The following is a 19,497-nucleotide window of genomic DNA, read 5'->3' as shown; positions in this document are numbered from 1 at the left end:
GGCCTGTAACGATAAGCTCTACAAATTGATCTTCTCTACGAGCTTTATTTGGCTGATGTGCATTCTGCACTTACAAGGCACGTTATGTTTTCTTATTATCAACGTTTGCATATTTAATTAAGCATGAACATACTTTAAGTTATTCAGGATAGCATGTTTCGTTAGCTGAGTTTAGTCAGGCAGATTAGATTGCTTGACTAGGATGATACTTACATTTTTATTGGATTATTATCACTATAGAGTGTTTACACTTATATAACAATTGGAAGAAACCTACTGAAATATTCTGAAAGGCTAATCCCAGTAGCCATACATACAACTTTAATAAATGTTGATATCTAGTTATTGCTCTGAGTCATGTAGCATATTTTCTGTTTGACACAATGTTGTTATGACCTAATTAGAGCATGTTAAAAAATGGCTTTGTATTTTACAAAATTTTTGCAATTCCAAAATCACTTAATAATGGCAAAAATGCTGTGACCTGGGTGGGAATAAAAGTGCCATCGTCATTACCAAAAATGTTATAGGTTTAGGTCAACCATGAGAGCCCAGTAAAACTGTCATAGTAAAGTGTCAGTGTTTTAAAGAATTGCACTCAGTTAGTACTTTTTAAATGTAATTCTTTTATTACTTAATAATTAAATTATTCAATAATCATGCAACTTTATAAATATTAACAAAAACAAAGTTGACACACTTTAAGGTGTAATTAGATGTTAAATTACAATTGCCTGATCATTAATATGTTGATTAATAACATCTTACACCAATTTACACAGGTTTTTATTGTCACATTTTTAAAACTTAAACAATGCTGAAAAGTAGAGAATATTTGTTTTAAAAGGACCTTATTAAGATTTTAGAGTGTATTTGTTGTCTTTAGCTGCAGGCTGCAGGTGACTGTTGAATGTCAAAATGCCGTAAACATTGTCTTTATGACTTACAGAGACAAACAAAAAAAATAACACATCAGCCAAGGCCTTCAATCGTCTCCACTGCCCCAGGCTTGGGGGTCGGGGTGTTATGAGTGGATAATTTGTAGAGTCAGCTATTGATTGATGTCTTAAATTCTTCCACTTGTCATTGCACAGCAGAACGTCCAGCTGGACTGGAAAAGTTTCCTCAGGATGCACACTAGCTGACTTTGACAAAGAATTTCCTTTTGAAAAAAAGTCCTATGCATTTAGAGTTCATACCACAAAATCTCAACATTTACATTAAGTAACTTCTTTATCTTTTCAGTGCTGTGGTGATTTTGAGACTATTCCCAGAAACAATGAATGTGATGCAGGAATACAACCTGTAGATGACATCAGTTAATCAGAGGGCACCAGTCACATTCTCCTTCATATATCGCAGCAATTTAAAGTCACCAATCCACTTAAAATTGTGTTTTTCTGAGGATAAAAAACTGGACGACCAGGCTGAAACTCACATGGACAAGGAGAACATGTAAAACTCCACAAAAGCAGTAACCCAAGCTGAGGATTGAGCCAGGGAGCCCAGAGCATTATGGTGACAATGCTACCCTCGACTGTGCCACCCATGAAAAACGAAATTCCTACTATTATGACGATTGTTCTCAGCATTACCATATGAATCCATCAAACCAATGTGTAGCACTTATTTAGTATGTTTTTTCGTTGAACAAAACTTTTTTTTCAAAATGCGAAACTTTTGACGTGTGTGTGTGTGTGTGTGTGTGTGTGTGTGTGTGTGTGTGTGTGTGTGTAAATTCAGACTCCTGCATAAAAGACAACACAAAGGCACCCTCTGCATAACAACCCACCTGAAGCCACCAGTACTATCCCCATTGCACACATTTCTATTAATATGCCCTCTAGTTTTAGAATGACCTGTCTCGTCATTCACCAACTGTCCCAAGGAGCTGGCTTTTCTCTTAGATTTGGAAGACCAGTCCCTATTAGAGATGCACAAACTTCACTTGCTGAACCAGAACTCATGCTTAGAAAGTGACTCACAGATGTGCCTGAGCCAGAACAGGGGCATGTATCTGACGGTTCTTTCCCCTTTTTTTTCTCTCTCTTGTGAAGACACACTGAACCCCTCACTAACAGTCCTAATACTGACAGCACACAATACTCAAATGGTCCTCTGTCGAGCTGTTGTAAAGCTATGAGAAGTTGCTTCGAAAATCGGAGAGGAGACTGTTAAGAGGCGGAAGTGGGGGTGAGTTGCCTCTCTTCATGTTTGGCTGGAGCTGATCCAGAATCAGATTTATGAGAGGCAGCTGCTGAGCTCTTGACAGACAGACGAGTGCAGGGATTCCTGTGTTGCTGCTGCCGCTGCACAGAAGACAGCCAGGCTGCGTGTCAGTGCACAGCACAGTAGCAAGGGTAAGCAACGTTTGCTTTATTCTTTTCTTCTTTCACTTATTGTGGCTATAAAATCCTACATTGCCTGGTTTACCTTGTGTGACAGTGCTTTGCTGAAAATGATACCTTCCTTAGATTTCTTTTCTGAGTACCTATAGGAAGCATGTTTTTAATTATAACTAGTGTTTAAATGTTCATTTGGTATTTAGTTTCCTTCTTTCTCTGGGAAAATTTGCTACCATCAATGTAGAAATGTGTATTTTTGGATTAAAGTATTGTGGACTTTTTCCTTGAGTGCCCAAATCTCTAGACATTGTTTTAAACACTTTCTATGTTCGTTTCCTTTAACATTAGAAGAAAAGTCTAAATGCCTATTTTTAGCAGCTTGTGGCATTACAGTGTAGTGGAGTTATGCAGACATGATTAGACCAAGGGGGGGTAAAAACATGTACAGTTTCTTCTCTGATGGTTTGTATCCTCCAAGAACTTCATATGGACGAGAGCAATTTAAACCTCCACAAGCCTTCATGCTACTTCATCATGTCAGGCTTTTACACCACAAGGAGCCTGGAATCTTAGTTAATGTTAGGACTCAGTGGTTTCAGAAAACAGTATGTAGTGGGTGATACAGTGTTCTTGTCTTGGCAGCTATGATGGAGTTAGGGGAAAAACAGACTGCACATAAGTAGGAAATGTTAATGGAAAAATATGATTGAGAGTTAAAAACTAAGAACTATTAGTGATGTGTTATCTTCAAGTTCTCAATAAATATTTGGTTAATGTGGATTTGATCTGTTTGCCTACACAAGGGGTGTCTCCTTCTATTAAGCTCTAAGGAACAAATGGAAAAAGTGAGAAGTCCAAAACAAAGCAATGTTTGGATAAGTTGCCATGGAAAGGTTGGTTTTAAATTTGTAGGTTCAACTCCTGCCTCAACTTTTTTTCACATACAGTGCATTCGTTTCAGACTTTAGTACACTTTTTCATGCTTATTATAAATGTTTACAATTGTTATATGATACTGAGGAAGGCAATTTCCTAGGTTGACTGGATTGTTCATAACAGAAGGTCCACCCCCTGAGGAGATCCTTTTTTGTGTGTTGTGAAATAGAAAGTATTTATCATTGCCGGGTATGTAAAGCATGTGTGACAGATCCTAAGGAGAGCCTGGATCCTGGTTAGGAGAGATATTTCATATCCAGCAGGCCAGAGAAATTTGTTTTTTTTGTTGCTTAGAATAGCCAGAAATACATTTTTGTGCTCATTTTATTGATCACACTTCACTATTGTTCCCTCTAAAAAATCTTTACTAGCTCTAAAACTGGGAAGGGGGGAAGTTGACTGCAAACATTTAGCTTGTTAAGAACGTATTTCTGCTATGGAGAAAGACTGATAAAGCATTTGTTCCTGTCACAAGAGAATTATGGGTTCACATTTTAAAAGCTGGTGGTGAAAAATGTGTTTACTGAGATTTGCAGAAAGAAGGCAACTTTCCAAAAGTTTTCACAAAATCTTAAGTAAATTGTAAAAACAACTAAAAGCAACACTTTTGAATTTTTGGACTAAGCAAGTTGCCAGTAATTAAAAAAACTCTCCCTCAGATCTTAAAATATTCTTACTTTTAGTTCATATGAAAACAACATATGGGCCATTTCATTTACTCATGAAATCTTAATAGAAAGAGTGCATTTCTGAATAGAGCATTATTTATGCTTGACATGAAATGTAATTAGATTTACTACATACTGATGTATTTCATAACACACAATTTTGCTGTTTGAATTAGGGCACATATTTCACTGCTGACAATTGCCCAATATTTTTCCTGTCATATCTGCTATATAAAATTCATATTAAAAACATTAACACTGCAAACTTTATGTATTTTGGACATCCATGTTTTATTTCTTTAATAAAATGTATTAGATAGGTCAACATATTCTGTTGTAACCTTATTTGGAATACAATACTCATATCGACTGTAGTTGGATAGACATTAGGAACATGCCTTTGCTTGTTATCTTTTAAAAGGATAAAGCTGCAGACATTTGGTCATATCATTATTTCTGAGGTAAAATACTGGAAGGGATAATAAATCTTATAGCAAAGGCATTACTGATCTGTCAGATATATACAGTGTGGTGCTTCTTCTCCCATTTTTATTGTGAGAAATTAGAGCCAGTGAGTCAGTAGGGTAAGTTTATTTATTAAAACCTATGTCGTGCTCCATGCTTTGGGTCAAATCGCAGGGAGGCATCATAAATATAGAATCTAAATTTACACTCCACAAACAGGCAGTTGTCGCAGCTCACGTGACAGCAAAATCAGAAGCTAGAGAAAACTAGCAGAGTAAGTAGGAATAGCTCTATGCAAAGTGTGCACAATGACGTCTACTATTAAGAATATATATATTGTGCACACTTTGCATCTCCTCAAACAAATAAACTAAGCTCCTTACTGTCTTTGAAGAAACCAAAATGATTATATAATATATATGACTGTACATATATATGTACAGTCAACCCCGATAATTCGCGATTCGGAACTCATGGCTTTCGGCGGGAATCCGCAGCGGGACCGAATGTTCAGGAACATCAGGAATAACATTTTAAACTATGTATTTGGTCAAATAATGTACACTATTACGTTTATAAAGAACTTAACACCAAATATTCAGTTGTATATCCCTTGATTGCAAATCCTGCCTCAATGTAAAAACCTACTGACATCACCAAATTGTTATATTCTTCTTTGTGATGTTTTTCGAGAATAGTACTGCAGTCTCCTTCAGTTTTGCTTGTATTGTGGGTTTGTCCCTCCATTCTTCTCTTCAGGAAGTGAACTGCTGTTGAAATAGGCTAAGGGCTGGTGAATGACTTGGTTAACTTCAAACATGTTACAATTTCTCCTAATGAAGTGTGTATATTTCTTCATTATCCTGCTATACAACCTTGTGATCAGATTCGATTCAATTCTCTGTAATCTGGCAGACATAATGTTTCTGTAGACTTTTGAATTCATCCTGCTGTAGCATTATGATTTACATTATTTATAAAGATTAGAGAGCATGTTTTATAAGCGTCTATGACACTTCCCCCACATTGCAAGTTAAAAAGACATAGAATCGAAATGACACTGGCACACTATTAAAAATATTGAGAGAATACAGAAAACTTAAGGATTCTTTGGTTAATCTTTTTAGGGGAGCCCTAATAAGTTGCATGATCTGTTGAATCATGGTTCATGGTTTCTCCAGGTTACTTCAGATAACAAAATAGAAGTCCTGCCATGCTCCTTGGAACTTACCTTTCTTTCAGAGATGCATTTTCAATCCTAAGATTTCATTCATTAAGTCCAAATAGCCCAGAGACATCTAACTAGTCAAACAAGTTGTGTTAGATTTAGAGTAAAAGCAATGTTTGAAGAATTCTAAATATTATCAACGATTATTTAGGGTCATTTGTCTGTATATAATCCACAACATATAAATGTTATATGTAAAGTATAAAATATATCAGGGCATGTGGTTACAGAACTAATCAAAATGTATTAATTAATGAATTAATGAATATAAAATGGAGGGGTATGCCCCAAAGAGAAATGGATTTTGCACTTTGTGAAGGTTTGTGCTCCTCTTATTGCAGAGCGAGTGTTATAGAAACAACATTGCAAACACTGCAGGTGTAACTGAATATAAGTTCATTATTTGCAATTAACAGATAAAGTGCACTTAACAAATATGAAAAGAAAGCATATTTTTTCAAATGTTTAACATTTTTTCATTTATTCTTTGTAACTGCCTGGTCAGTTGTTAGAATATATTGTGGGCAGGTACACAAAAATACAGTCCTCCTTTTTAGTTGAGACCAATTGTGAATTGAAATGATGCATCTCAGGATGAAGAATTATCAGAGCCAAAATTCAAATGCAGACACAGTTACAGACGGATATCTGGAGAGTTAATAGGTGCAGCTACAGATCATGGCATTGCAGCACACTGCAACTACACACATGCATGGCCACACAAATACATAAATTCTTTATACATTAATGTTTCTTTGCAGATGGTTCGTGAACAATACATCAGCACTACAGATGAGTCTAGTGTTGCTGTTGCAGACTCCATATATAAGATTGGCATCTATGGTTGGAGGAAACGTTGCCTATATCTGTTTGTCCTGCTTCTAATTATCATCCTGGTGGTGAATTTTGGCCTCACAATCTGGATCCTAAGGGTGATGTGGTTCAATACGGTAAAATAAAAAAGAATTTCTTTGTACAAGTGTATGTCTATACTACAAGATTATCTAAGTGGCATTTCATACCACACTTTAAGCAAAGAGATGCTTATACATTTAAAAATGCTAAGCAGCCATAATAGGAGGTTATTTTATGTTTTGCAGGATGGCATGGGATACCTCCAGGTCACAGAAGATGGGGTGAGGTTGGAGGGAGAGTCTGAGTTTCTTTTCCCAGTTTATGCGGAAGAGATTGACTCCAGAGAGGTATCATATAGGCTGTCTTCCTGCACACATTGTTGACAAAAATGTACATTATGAGCTGATATGCTAAATAGAAACATGCACTACAGGGTTCTACATTTTTGGCTGTAACAGGAAGTAGCCATGTTCAGTATTCATTGTTTGTTAGTCTGAGAGGTGTTTCTACGTGATTAATGGTTGTGTTTGATGTGTGCAGACATTTGCTGCTGATAATTTCTGTTAGCGAAAGGGGATTTTGGGTGAAGGTCCAAAAAATGTGAAGGCGGAATTATCCAGAGACTTTTCATGAATGGAAAGTGGTGTATATGGCATATGGTGGCATTTCTTTACACAGAAAGGGGATTATGTACATCCTTTAATCTCACCTCTTTCCCTCTCTGCTCACGTCACTGGCTTTAGAAAAGAGTTTATGGCTTGTAGCAGCTGGGAACATTTATTGTTTGTTCCTGTGGCTAACAGGCTATGGTTTCAGCATGTTCTGTTTATCTTTGAGCACACACTTAATTAAAATTGAAGAGTTTGCCCTTTGGGAAGCCAGACAGTCTCACAACTATCAATGGAATTTAAACTGTTCCAGTTTCCTCAAATTATATGAACGCGTCTGTTAATTTATGCATGCAAATAATTCACTCAGTTTAACTGTGTTTCTCTAATGAAATTCCTCTTAGTTGCGCAGGACCTTTTACACATGATTCACCTCTTCAAATAAATGTCAGTTACCAAAATTCAAACTAATGCTACTGCTTTCTTTTAGCACTCAGCCCTGCTGATGCACTCCACTGATAATGTGACACTGAACGCCCGCAATGAGAATGGAGATGTAACTGGAAGTGTGTCTGTAGGTATGAAAGTGTCTACTTTTTGTACTACTTTTTTTTTTACACTGACTGAAAGTCAGTAGCTATTTTTGGTCTGATTAATAATAAATTAATGCAATGAAAATATTTTTAATTAATGATAGATTACACTGCAGATTATTATTATTATTATTATTATTATTATTATTATTATTATTATCATCATTATGCATTGTGTTTTTCAATATGCAGTCAATGAATTGAAAATGTTATTTGTTACAGTAAGTTAATGTTTTGTTTAATGAACTTCAATCCTAAAATTCAAATCCATGAACAGATACAGTGTAATTTATACTGTTACATTTTAAAATCAGCTGTGGACCCACATACTGGGTATTGTGGTTTTATGGTTTGCCTGGTTTATCTCACAGGTCCAGGACAGGCCAAGGCATTTGGGAAACATTTTATTGTCAGCTCAAGTGACAAGACTCTGTTTTATGCTGATGGAAAAGAAGCGGTTGTGGGAACAGGGAAACTAAGAGTTACAGGTACTTTTGGTCATTTGATTATACACAAATTTGAAGGCCATCTTTAAATGCAAACTTAGATGGGAATCAATTATAATGAGATTGAACACACAATCCCCATCATCATCATCATCATCATCATTATCATTACAATCAGCACTGATCACCCAATAATGCCCAAACTACTGAAAACAGTATACTTTATTAAAAAAGGTGCTGTGGTGCTGGTGAGGTTCATGAGGTTCATGAGGTTCTGACCTCTATCTTTTGCTTTATTTTATTAAAAATGTATTATTGTTTTTATTTTTGCTTATTATATAAAAAATGTTTAATTGACTGGATTTACATTGATATTGCACACATTTCTAGATCTTCTGTTCTCGTCTTGTCATTTTTCAGTCTGAATTGAAAGGAACCCTTACTGTGTGACAATCAGTGAATAGTGACTCAGACAGATTTATAATTATGGGGTCACTCTTTGCATGTCCAACTCTTGTCTGGCATAAAAAGTCACTGAGATTAAGGTGGCATCCAGCTGATACATAACAAGATTCACACCAACGGCTATACTCTATTATACTGACACTCATATACTGTTCTTATGTGCTAATCCATGTTAAGGCCAATGCAGTGACTGTTCCTCACATAAAAAATAGCATCACTGGGTTGTTTTGTTTTTCTTTCCTGGCTTCAATCAGTCATGTTCACACAACAAACAAGCCAGTGGAAAGACTGCAGGCTTTAACAATATCCATCTTATAGTTCATGACAAATTGTTGCACTGAAATATGCATCAATACCATATTACCTTCCAAAAAACCTTGAGCTAGTTAGACCTTTATTCTTACTACATATCTTCAATAGCAGATTAAAGTTGTGAGCATGCCAACGACTCTAAACAGGCACACATGTCACATATTTGATCAATCACATATTATTAGTGACCTTAATTAATTAATTTCAAGAATCTTAAGAATACTAGGAATGATGCAAAAAATACACCCTGGACACCAAACGCATACAAACACTGACACACTCAGTAAAGGCAAATTAGGGTCCAAATAACCTGCTTATATATACCACTACACATCTCCAGGGTCCCTTTGATCCCAAGATCCAGACACTGTCTGTACATTTTAACAAAAGGTTACAATAAAATATTACTGACTGAACTGAAATCGGTATAAATCTATGAAGCATTACTTCAAATTCTGAAAACATATATAAACTTCTATGTGCAGTCCCAGCTTATTATTAAGTTATACACTATACAATGTATTATTCAGTTAACACAGTAAAAGATAAGTTAGAATGACAGAATTTGGTCATTAAAATGGCAGAGATCTTGCAAAATAATGCAAAATAGCTGAAATAGAGCACAAATAGCTCAGGTTATATATATATATATATATATATATATATATATATATATATATATATATATATATATATATATATATATATATGCATCCTACTGTGAGAAGCTATTTTCACAGCACACTGTTTTGTTGTTTAGGTCCTCAAGGTGCGCTGTTTGAGCACTCTGTTGAGACTCCAATGGTCAAAGCCGAGCCCCTGAAAGACCTTAGGTGAGTGTGGGACAACTGACTGAAATTTGAGCAACCTTGCACATAAGAGAAAGTAGAAGTTGAAAGTAGGAGGAATTTCAAAGTAATGATTGCTGTTTGTACAAGTTTCTGGGGTTCTAAATTGCTTACTTTTTAGAATAGATTTATTTAGGGATTCCTGGAGGGTAATAGTCATTTGTGGTATATTATGACTAACCGCCTTTATGAGTCATCTGGAAGTTATCTAAGCTGAAGGATTTTTTTTCTGTAAAAGAACACCTAACCTACGTGCATTAATACATTAAAGCTATTGACGATCAGTAAGATTTTATTATGCCAAATATATATAGATATTTTTTGATCAATAAAAAAAGAATATTAATATATTCATGTAATAGCTCTCTATTTTCTATAAAACCATGATGTATGCTTATGTATGGCATATTCTTGGTATTTATTCAAGGACTTGATGCCACCTTGTGTTTGAAACTTGCATTAATATTTCCTTGAACGTTTGCTGTTTCTTCAAGGTTGGAGTCTCCAACAAGGTCTTTGAGCATGGAAGCCCCCAGAGGTGTTTACATCAAAGCTTTGGCTGGGAATATAGATGCTGAATCAAGTCTGGATGTTATTTTGCAGTCAACCGAGGGTCTTGTAAGTGTACAGTGACACCACTCATGCATTTAGACCAGTTATTCTAACAGCAATATGAACTACATGCAAAAACATTTTTTTTTTGAGTATAGTAATGTACCCTAATATAATTAGCACAGTGGTGGCTCAGTGGGGTGGATTACAGCTCTAAGAGTACCATCTCATGGCTGACTTAGTGGTCTGACCCTAGATTTCAAATGAGCAGGGAAATACAAATAATTTTTGTTTTTGTGCTGTCTGTTTTTTAAAAGTTGCATAAAATTACTAAGATACTATTTATATTTATGATATGTACAGCAAAAAACATTGTGCATTCTTTTGAAATTTTATAGCCCAAATTTCCTCATGCATTATATTATTTTACACAACACCTTGAGTGAAAAGTGGAAATATTCAAATGAATATTTTTATTACATTTATTTATTTAATGTTTTCTAACATTTGTTATGTCCCCTCAAGCTTGCATAGACTTTACAAGTTAGTGAAAAACATTATAATCCATTTTAGGTTGTTGTCTATGCTCTGCTTCAATAAAGGTGATTAGGCATGAGGAAAATCTGACTTTTGGTAAACAGAAGTTAACATGGCCATTCTAGAATAAAATATTAAAATACTGTATATTGACTTTCTGTGTTTTAAGTAATTAAACATGTGAAAACCTCATGTTTACTTCTCTATTGCAGCTGGTTTTAGATGCTGAAACCATTCGTCTTCCTAAGTTACCGACAGGTGAAGCAGGATCACCAGGTGGCTCTCAGGGGCTGTACAACATGTTTGAAGTGTGTGTGTGTCCCAGTGGCAAGCTGTTCCTCTCCAAAGCTGGGCTCTCCTCTACCTGCAGTGAAAGCCAAGAGTGCTGAAGTCCAGAGCATCTGTGAACTGCTACTCATGAGATAATAATTTGGTGAGGGATTTTCTGCTGAATTGCTTTTGTTGCAGAATTCTCACATAGGGTGCAAAAAAGCACAATTTTGATACACCAGTCCCAAGAGGAAGCACATTATTCTTTAGGTGGTGAAAGTTTGAGCCTGAGTACATTATGTACCTGGAATGCATACATGTTAATGTCACAAAAATTTGCAATACCATTGTTTGTGAGTGGTAATTATTTTACATTTTTATTGTCTTTTTCTCTGTTTTACCAAACTAGGCTGGGCAAAAGGGGGCTGGTCACAGCGTACATCCTATGCAATATGATTTTATAGTGCAATACGCAAAACTTGTGTAGTAAATATGATTACTGTTAAGGAGCAACAGCAAAACTATTGTTAGGTGTGTAAACAAAACATGAATCTGTCCAGCTTGCTTAAATGATTTAATGATTTTACAGCAAAAAGTATTTGTTAAGATTTAAATAAACTAATATCAGCAAAAGTGTATGAAAAAATGAAGATGGTCCAAGTAAATCCAGCCACAATGTGTCTCTGGTTGAGTAATCTTTTATATGTTTTTGTGAGGATTTTTTTTTTTTTGTGTGTGTACCAAAAAACAAAATGTGATGTTTTTTGTGTAAATAAAGAATAGATTTTCTTCTTGGTTGCCTCAGATATAGCAGTCATATAATATAAAATATATGAATAATTAAAGTATGGAAAATCATTACCATAGTATTAAAATGTTCTGGGGTAAAATTTGAAGACGCAATTTCCCCCAAAATCATCATTATTGAAAATAAAATAACATTCTTTATGGGTTCGCTATGGTTTTATCTAATATTTGAAGGTAATTTACTAATTTTAACGGAAGATGGTTCTACTTGAGACCCCACAGAAAGCAAAAGATTAACATTGGGTTTTAAGTTCTAAATTTTACAATTTCAAAGTTAAACTTTTATGGGCAAAACAGACCCCAGTGCAAGTTCATTGGGGTATACATAATGACACACAGGCACAAGCTAAACTTTTTATGTACTTATCAATCTGAGGAATGTCTAAAATCATCATTTTTGCCATAATTCAGGTAGTGATCAATAAAGCATTGTACAGATTTCTCTCTTCATGTGTTCATATTTTAGGACAATGACTCAATCATGTAACAACCACAATGTAAGATGTTATCTAGCTTTTTATTCAATACTGGTAATAATATCCACAGTTCTTTTTTGGATTCTTTTTAAATAACTACATTTGTTTCTATGTATTAGCTGTAAAATAAACCCAGTTAGTACTGTGTACATACACATTTTTATGGTACATCTATAGCATGGTTTAATATTCATAGAGAAATTTAACTGATAGATTGATTTAGGTAGTAAAGCTGACAGCATGGAAGCTTTAAGCCTGATATTCCTAAAGCCTATGTTCTGTTTTACAGTCCATTGACAGGCCGACTGCATGACAGTACACACACATATGGGGTGATGTGAAATTTATTAGCTCTATGGCACTGTTGATAAGAGATACACTGTATGACAGATTATACATTGAGAGAGTTAAAAAATCTGTTGTATCTGTGATTGATTCCAAACAAACAGAGCTGTAATAAGGCATGAAATCCGTATGAAAGTAAAAAAAAAAAAAAAAAAAAAAAAAGACAAGTCATCAACAAAATGCATGTGGATGCGGTTTCCAGTGTTTTAGTTGCAATGGTCTTTCATGAAAATATAGCCTAAATTAAAACCAAAAGACAAATCTCTAGATTTATATCCGTTTGTTTCACAGTGTGTGAGAAGAATAAAGACAAAAACAATAACAGTGTACTCAAAGACAGCAAAAAACTATAGTTCCCCAATCCATACCAAACTCCATTCATGATTTTAAAGTGCATATCACTAACATCATACAAGTTGCCACTTGTAACAAACACTGGGGGGTATAATGGAAAGTGGATCTTTCAGTCAGCACTTGTCCTGGTAGCAAATACAACGTACTTAAAGCAATTTATTTACGTCATGCAATCATATGCTCTTACTATTTATTAGCTGGCAAAATACATTAACAGTCATGTATAGCGAGATACAAAGGAGTTTTTGCCTACACTAAACTCAGTATGATTGAATTATTATATTGAATTATATCTTGATTTTGAAATGAAGCTTTTTTTTCCAAGTGTTTACTTGAACTGCTTTAGGGCAACCAATTTTTTACTGTTTAAAAAACCCATCAGATCACTAATGAAGACTGACTGACATGTTAAAGTATTTGGAATGCAGAAATCATTTGAGAATACTATGATACAACTCTAGGAAAAATAAGTAAATAAAACAATCGCATGGCAAAAAAACAATTGTTTTTATTTTTTTTTAACCATAGCCTTACAAGAAGGTTCTTGCAGTAATAACGGACTAACAGAGTAGGTTTATTTTAGTCTGGTTAAAACAAAAAGGTGCGCTTTCATTTTTCATAGACTGGATTATCTGTCTATTAACAAATTCTTCCATCAGCTGCTATACACAATATGGTAGTTTCTATATTGCATCTAAAAAAAATGACAAAGCTTCAACACATATTTATATATACCCCAGAGTTCAGAGGACAAGTAGGCCAGTTTTTGCATTGTTAAACTGAAACACTCCATGTGTGCATCTCTGCTCAATTGAACTTCAGCATTCACATGAGTGCTTCTTACACAATATAGTGCAGTGCGAATTACATGCAAATTACAGGCCATTACAGTCAACTAAATGACTGCACCAAGAAAAATACTTTGATATAAAACATGAAGTAAAAAAGCAGCATATTCTTGTTTGTTTCTGTACATAAGGTGAACACAAACTTTATAGTAAAAATAAAAATATTGCTATGCCTTTTAGCGTTATATACACTTGCATGTCAGAAAGTTTCACACTAAAAATGAAGTTACAGAAACAGAAATGTTTTCAGGCTCAGGCATTTGTCTGGACATATACAAGCAACTGTTTGCAATAAACATGGGAATTTAGCACCATTTATGGTACTGTGCATAAGGGTCAGAAGGTCAGACACTTTTGCTTGAAATATTCTTATTGCACAAGGCCACCATTTGTGTTGTTTTTCTTGATGTAACTGTTGGGTATTTTTTCTGATGTGTCATATTTTTTGCTGCACAAAAGCTTCTAGTTTGACAATTATTCGAGCTGTACATTCCATTACTCTCATTGCAACTTCTGAAGTGTACCTATCATTAGGAATCTGAGGAAAGGGCAAGAGGTCAGGATAGCGGGTTCGGAGGCTATCAACACCGTAACCTTCCAAGATGTTGACATCCTTAACCAATCCAGCTAGTTGAGTATTGTACTCTTCCACCTTCTGTGCCAGAGCTGTGGGTTTCACATCTTTGTCTGACTTTCCTCTGACTGCATAGTCTGCAGCAATTAATGCTAATTTGGTGGCCAGATAGCACTTGAAGCACACCCACTCATTTGCATTTTTATGAAGATCATTTCTTGCAGCTGAAAAGTTTGCTCTTGCTTGCCTTAGCCATCTTCTTGCCTCCACAGGGTTTCCAACTGACTTAAATGATGGTGGCACAAAGAAACGACTTGAATGCGATGTTCCTGAATAACTTGCAAACTGATCTCTAAAGTGGTGCCTTTCAAATTTATGGCTTGTTGCTTCTTGGTTCCATGAGGTGTAAAACCTTTGAAATGAGAATTTCTCTGAATGGAAACGAGTTGACGATGCAGAGAACGTTCTCCTTGATGTTCTGTCTGCAGTCTGCTCTGCGTGTGCTTGCTTCTCCATCCTGCTGATCTCATTTTGTAAGTGCTTAAAGACCTCTGTGGCTATCTCAAGGTTTTCGGCATTCTTGTCTGGGTGCCACTTCAGATACAACCTTCGAATAATCTTCTTTCTCTCAGTTTCAGGAAGCTTCCAAGCCTGTTCTACAACTGAAGTAACTTCTTTCAAAATTTCAGGTAATGCATTGAGCTTAATCTTTTTAGGAGACATTTTTTTTGGTGGTGGTATGTGATTTTTCTTGCCATGAAAAATAGGTGGTGGCATTCTGGAGCCTGTGGAGGAACTCTCTGATGGGCTTGTTGGGGTTGCTGGTGCACCATCTCGATTGTTGGTGCTGTCATCTTGTCTGGAAAATTTATACAGATCAAGGGAGCTTACAATTTTGTATTCACTATATCCAATGTCAATTTGAAAGCATTTACCAAGAAAACCTGGGTTCTCATCCTCTTCTCTTTCTACTTCTTGAACAATAATAGCATATGTGTAGGTTGGCTGATAGGAGCCTAAAATATCTCCTCCTTCAGAGTCAACTAGGTAGCCCACATACTCTCCAGGATAGAAAACATTCATTGGGTCCATTAGCAGCAAATGATGTATCTCTGCAGGTATTGGCGTCCCAGGAAGTGGAAGCTCAAGCTTTGAAGGCTCGGTTGAGTCATACTTTACACCAAGATTGTCTAGCTTTTCTGTGATTCTGTAAATGTCATTGCAACCCAGCATAGCAATAAGATAAGAAGTGTCCGAAATCAGGTTGTCCGTAGCAGACTTGAGGGTCATTGCAAGAGCAAGAAGAAAATTTATATCTTTGCTATCTGAATGTTGAATGTAGAGGTGAATAACTGACGGACCATATCGTTTCAAAAAGGCCAAAGTTTCGCTCCGGCTGTGTGGAATAGGACTGCAGCCTTTAACTCGCAATGTTGTCTGTAGTTTCTCAAAACAAGATACCTTCAATCCCTCACAAAGTGCTTTGCAGAGTCGAATGGCTTTATCCTCATTGACCATGTATGCATTGTCATTCTCATGCTTCATTATTCTTATTAGCCCTGTGATGAACTGCTCAGAGGAAAGAAGGAGCTGGAGCCTACCCTGAAGTGAGCAGAGGGCTCCAAACTGGCACATTTTTTGAGATGTTTCATCGAGTTGTTCCTCTAAGATACTACTCAAAAGTCTGGGCCTCAATTTCTGTGGAAGTAACATAATAAGCTTAGTGTGGAAAGCATGGTCTTTGCCAAGGTAACACTGGCTCATGTCAACAAGCATTTGTACTCCAACGTTACCCTGTATTCTGCTCTTATAATGTGGTGCATCATCAAAGACTAAACTGTTTGACTTGGCAAGCCGACCATCATGACTTGGTAGATAAAAGGTTAAATCTCGGAGAGTCTCTAGATCTTTGCGAATCTGTACTGGGTCATTCTGGAGACTTTTGAAGAGTCCAGAAACTGCTCTTTTTACTGTTCTCATTTCATTAGGGTCAAGCTGCTTACCTTCTGAGCTTCTGTATATGCGATACAAAACTTCAACATATTGTTTTGTTGATACAATGTCCTCTGTGCCCAATAATTTGAACAGCTGGTGAAAGGTACCAAGTTCAAGTGGAAGTTTGTATAAATATGGCTTAAAATCTGATTCATTGTCCAGATTTATTACAACTTCCTCTGCTTTCAGAAGTTTCCAGCCCTCTTCTACCATAACAAATGCGACCCCTCGCAAGTGGTAACGAAATTCCCGTTTATCTGCATTAAGGAATTCATAGGTTCTCCTCAATACTTTATTCCTTGTTTTGACAGTGTCATCATCCACATTTGTGATACTGCAGATGTTTTTGCAGTTGCTAATGACCTTTTCCAAGGGTGGATCTGTATTTACATTTAACATAGTCAAAATCTGTTCAAGCTGCTCTTGGCCTGAAAGAGTGCTTCCTTCTTGGTCTTTTATGGTTGTCGGAGTAGCCTTTTCTGGTAGAATTGGGCAAGATGTCCAAAGTAATTGCATGATGTCAGTTTGTTTAAATTTTGGGTTAACCTGAGACCCACTGAAACGAATTAAAGGAAGAGTGCTATTAATTTCTTGGTGTTGAGGATGAAGTCTGACAAGTTCTGCTGGTGCACATTCTGGACATAAAAATGAGATATTCGAGAGCTCCTTGAGAAACGCTCCCTCAAAGAGATCTGTTCTTTCATTAAAAATGTGATTCAAGAGAACATCGACGATGGTCTGAACTTTTTCTTTAGACCAGTTCTCTGTCTGTGCCTTGATGCTGATTTCTTTCGCAAACTGGAGAACTTGTTGTTGAGACACACTATGTTTTAAACCTATCTTGCGCAGGAATGTAATCCATGAAGGCAGGAGTGATGTTCCATTTTTTGGTCTCAATACTTGCTCAATTTTCTTGAAGAAGTCCATGGGGATGAAAGATTTTGTTGGAAGCATCACTTCAAACACTTTCACAGTTTGGTCATAAAAGGCTTTGGGAGGTTTTAGTCTGCTTGTTGAGTCATATATAAATGACAAATTTTCCAGTTTTTCATAGAGCTGATCTTTAATGGAGCAGGATTCCTCCATTGATAATAGCCTCTCCTTCAGGTAAATGAGGTGTTGTATTTTGGCATCATGGGAGAGAATGTCAAACTTCGGGAGGAGGTGCTTCAGATAGACTTCCAGGTCATCAATTGGACTGCACCCAAGAAAGGTATACAGTTCTTTCAGCTGTGGATTGTCAGCCAGAAAAGTTGAGGATGTCGTGTGTGCCCATTTTTCCATGTCAATTGATGGAATGCTTTTGGTCAGTATGTAACAAGCTCCAAAGTTCGCAATGCTAATATGCTGTCCACTGACAGCTCTGTAACATGGTAGCAATTTAAGACTTTGCACATCATCTTGACATAAATTTGTCAAATTTGAGTTAAAGTACAACAAGAGTGCTTCACAATCCTTGTCAGTCAAGCTCCCTGCTTTAAAAGTTGATGTCTGAATCATGTACTCAAGTGATCTTAAAATGCTTGAAGGATTGTCGATATTTGCTGTGTACTGGGCCAGTAAATTCAGGATTGGACTCTCTTTTGCACACATTTTATTTACTGCTACTTGTAGGCATCCAGCTTTCATCAGGGTGTGGAAAACCTTTTCATTTTGTCCATTGGGGAAAATGGCAGCATACATTAGGCTGAAAGGTAACAAAGCATCATGTTCTGGCACAGTTAGCTTGTTGCTTGATACCATAAACTTGATCCCTGGTAGTAGGGCCCAATCTTTAAGGGTCTCTATAGCTGTCTCAAATTTTGGCTTAACCTCGGTTGGGTCATCTTTGATGCCAATATTTTCACTGATGAATTGCCACGCACTTTTCAGCCAAGATTCACTTGCATAGTTTTCCCTCCACTTCACAGGGACCCTGTTTCTGTACTCTCGTGGTAGGACAGATCCCAATAAATCTCCAAAGCTGCTTATGTCAAAAACCTTTGCCACTCCTGCTTTAAAGAGAATGTTGGCATATCTCATGTACAGTGTGTGCATGAATAATTCTGGCCTCGAAGAAACAAGTTCATGATGGCTTGTTAGGAATTTGGGGCGTTTTGAGTCGAACACTTGCAAGATGTTGTCCATTGTCAAAAGCAGTGGAAGCCCCTCAATTTTGATGTCATCCTCCTCGATATCTTTGAAGCAGTAGTCCACCAAAAGCTTCAGACTGTGAAAAAGCTTATAATTAGACTGTTGTAGTCGACATGGCAGTTTTCCAACTTGACAAGACGTGTCTGGGTATGAAAAGGTCAGCAGGAAGCATCGGACATCCTCGGGTGTCACATAGCTGACTGGAATACCTGCATCTTCCAGGCAGAAGTAGAGGCTAGCTGTCTCATCACAGCTGTGGACTAAATTGAAGCCTACATCCAGAAGCATGGCCTTTAGCCTATAGACGTTTTCTGCCACTGATTTACGTGTGCTAATATTGTACTCTGTGTTTTTCAGGTGCTGCAACTCATCTTGTAGCAAGTTGTCAAAGAACGCTCTGCCTTTAGATGAGGTGGAAGTGTTCACCCAGGAAATGTATATTGCTGAGTGCATAATATCAGTGTTGTCCAAATGTGGTGCCCTAAGGACAGGCAAAAGTCTTTTCAGGTCTGCATGAATGCAGCGATAGATTGCTTTTACCAAACAGTACCAGTCTGGTTGAATGTCCAGTCTGTTTACAGGAAAGAAAAACAAGAACTTCCGCAACATATCTTTGACTTGGTGAACTGGTGTTCCTTGTAGAACTGTTACTGTGGGATCATGTCCAGGAAACAGCCGACGTTTCAGTTGAATTAGCAGCTCAACGTAAGCAGGGGCTATTAATGCCATCATTAGATTATTGTTCCAGTCACTCCTTACCCCAACTCCATTGTCATCCCTCCACAGGTTCCTTCTGGCAGAATCCAAGGCAAAATGCCCATTCACGTGAAAAGGTAG

The 19,497-nt window shown here is 36.6% G+C and overlaps 2 protein-coding genes across 2 annotated transcripts in view; one reads left to right on the top strand and one right to left on the bottom strand.

Annotated features, from left to right (window-relative positions):
- The first annotated feature begins 2,079 nt into the window (after positions 1-2,079).
- On the top strand, positions 2,080-12,918 carry sgcg (sarcoglycan, gamma). The gene is made up of 9 exons (XM_046862515.1): positions 2,080-2,360; positions 6,404-6,592; positions 6,743-6,844; positions 7,596-7,683; positions 8,070-8,186; positions 9,682-9,754; positions 10,264-10,387; positions 11,071-11,291; positions 11,538-12,918. The coding sequence occupies exons 2-8, from the start codon at positions 6,404-6,406 to the stop codon at positions 11,245-11,247; spliced, it is 870 nt and encodes a 289-aa protein (XP_046718471.1). The 5' UTR covers positions 2,080-2,360; the 3' UTR covers positions 11,248-11,291; positions 11,538-12,918.
- sacs (sacsin molecular chaperone) overlaps positions 12,434-19,497 on the bottom strand; it is a 29,786-nt gene continuing 22,722 nt past the window's right edge. The window contains 1 exon segment of the mRNA XM_046862514.1: positions 12,434-19,496. Within this exon segment, the coding sequence (XP_046718470.1) occupies positions 14,395-19,496 (5,102 nt within the window). The 3' untranslated portion in view covers positions 12,434-14,394.

This window comes from Silurus meridionalis, chromosome 12 (genome assembly GCF_014805685.1).
Source record: "Silurus meridionalis isolate SWU-2019-XX chromosome 12, ASM1480568v1, whole genome shotgun sequence".
In the NCBI taxonomy this organism is placed as follows: domain Eukaryota; kingdom Metazoa; phylum Chordata; class Actinopteri; order Siluriformes; family Siluridae; genus Silurus; species Silurus meridionalis.
The sequence above is the reverse complement of the archived record's forward strand: the minus strand, read 5'-3'. Positions and strand labels throughout refer to the sequence as shown.

Excerpts from the sequence above, each read along its gene's own strand:
- sgcg (XM_046862515.1), top strand. The coding sequence starts at position 6,404 with ATGGTTCGTGAACAATACATCAGCACTACAGATGAGTCTAGTGTTGCT. Across the intron at positions 6,593-6,742 it reads GGGTGATGTGGTTCAATACG|GATGGCATGGGATACCTCCA; the intron begins GTAAAATAAAAA and ends TATGTTTTGCAG. Across the intron at positions 9,755-10,263 it reads GAGCCCCTGAAAGACCTTAG|GTTGGAGTCTCCAACAAGGT; the intron begins GTGAGTGTGGGA and ends TGTTTCTTCAAG.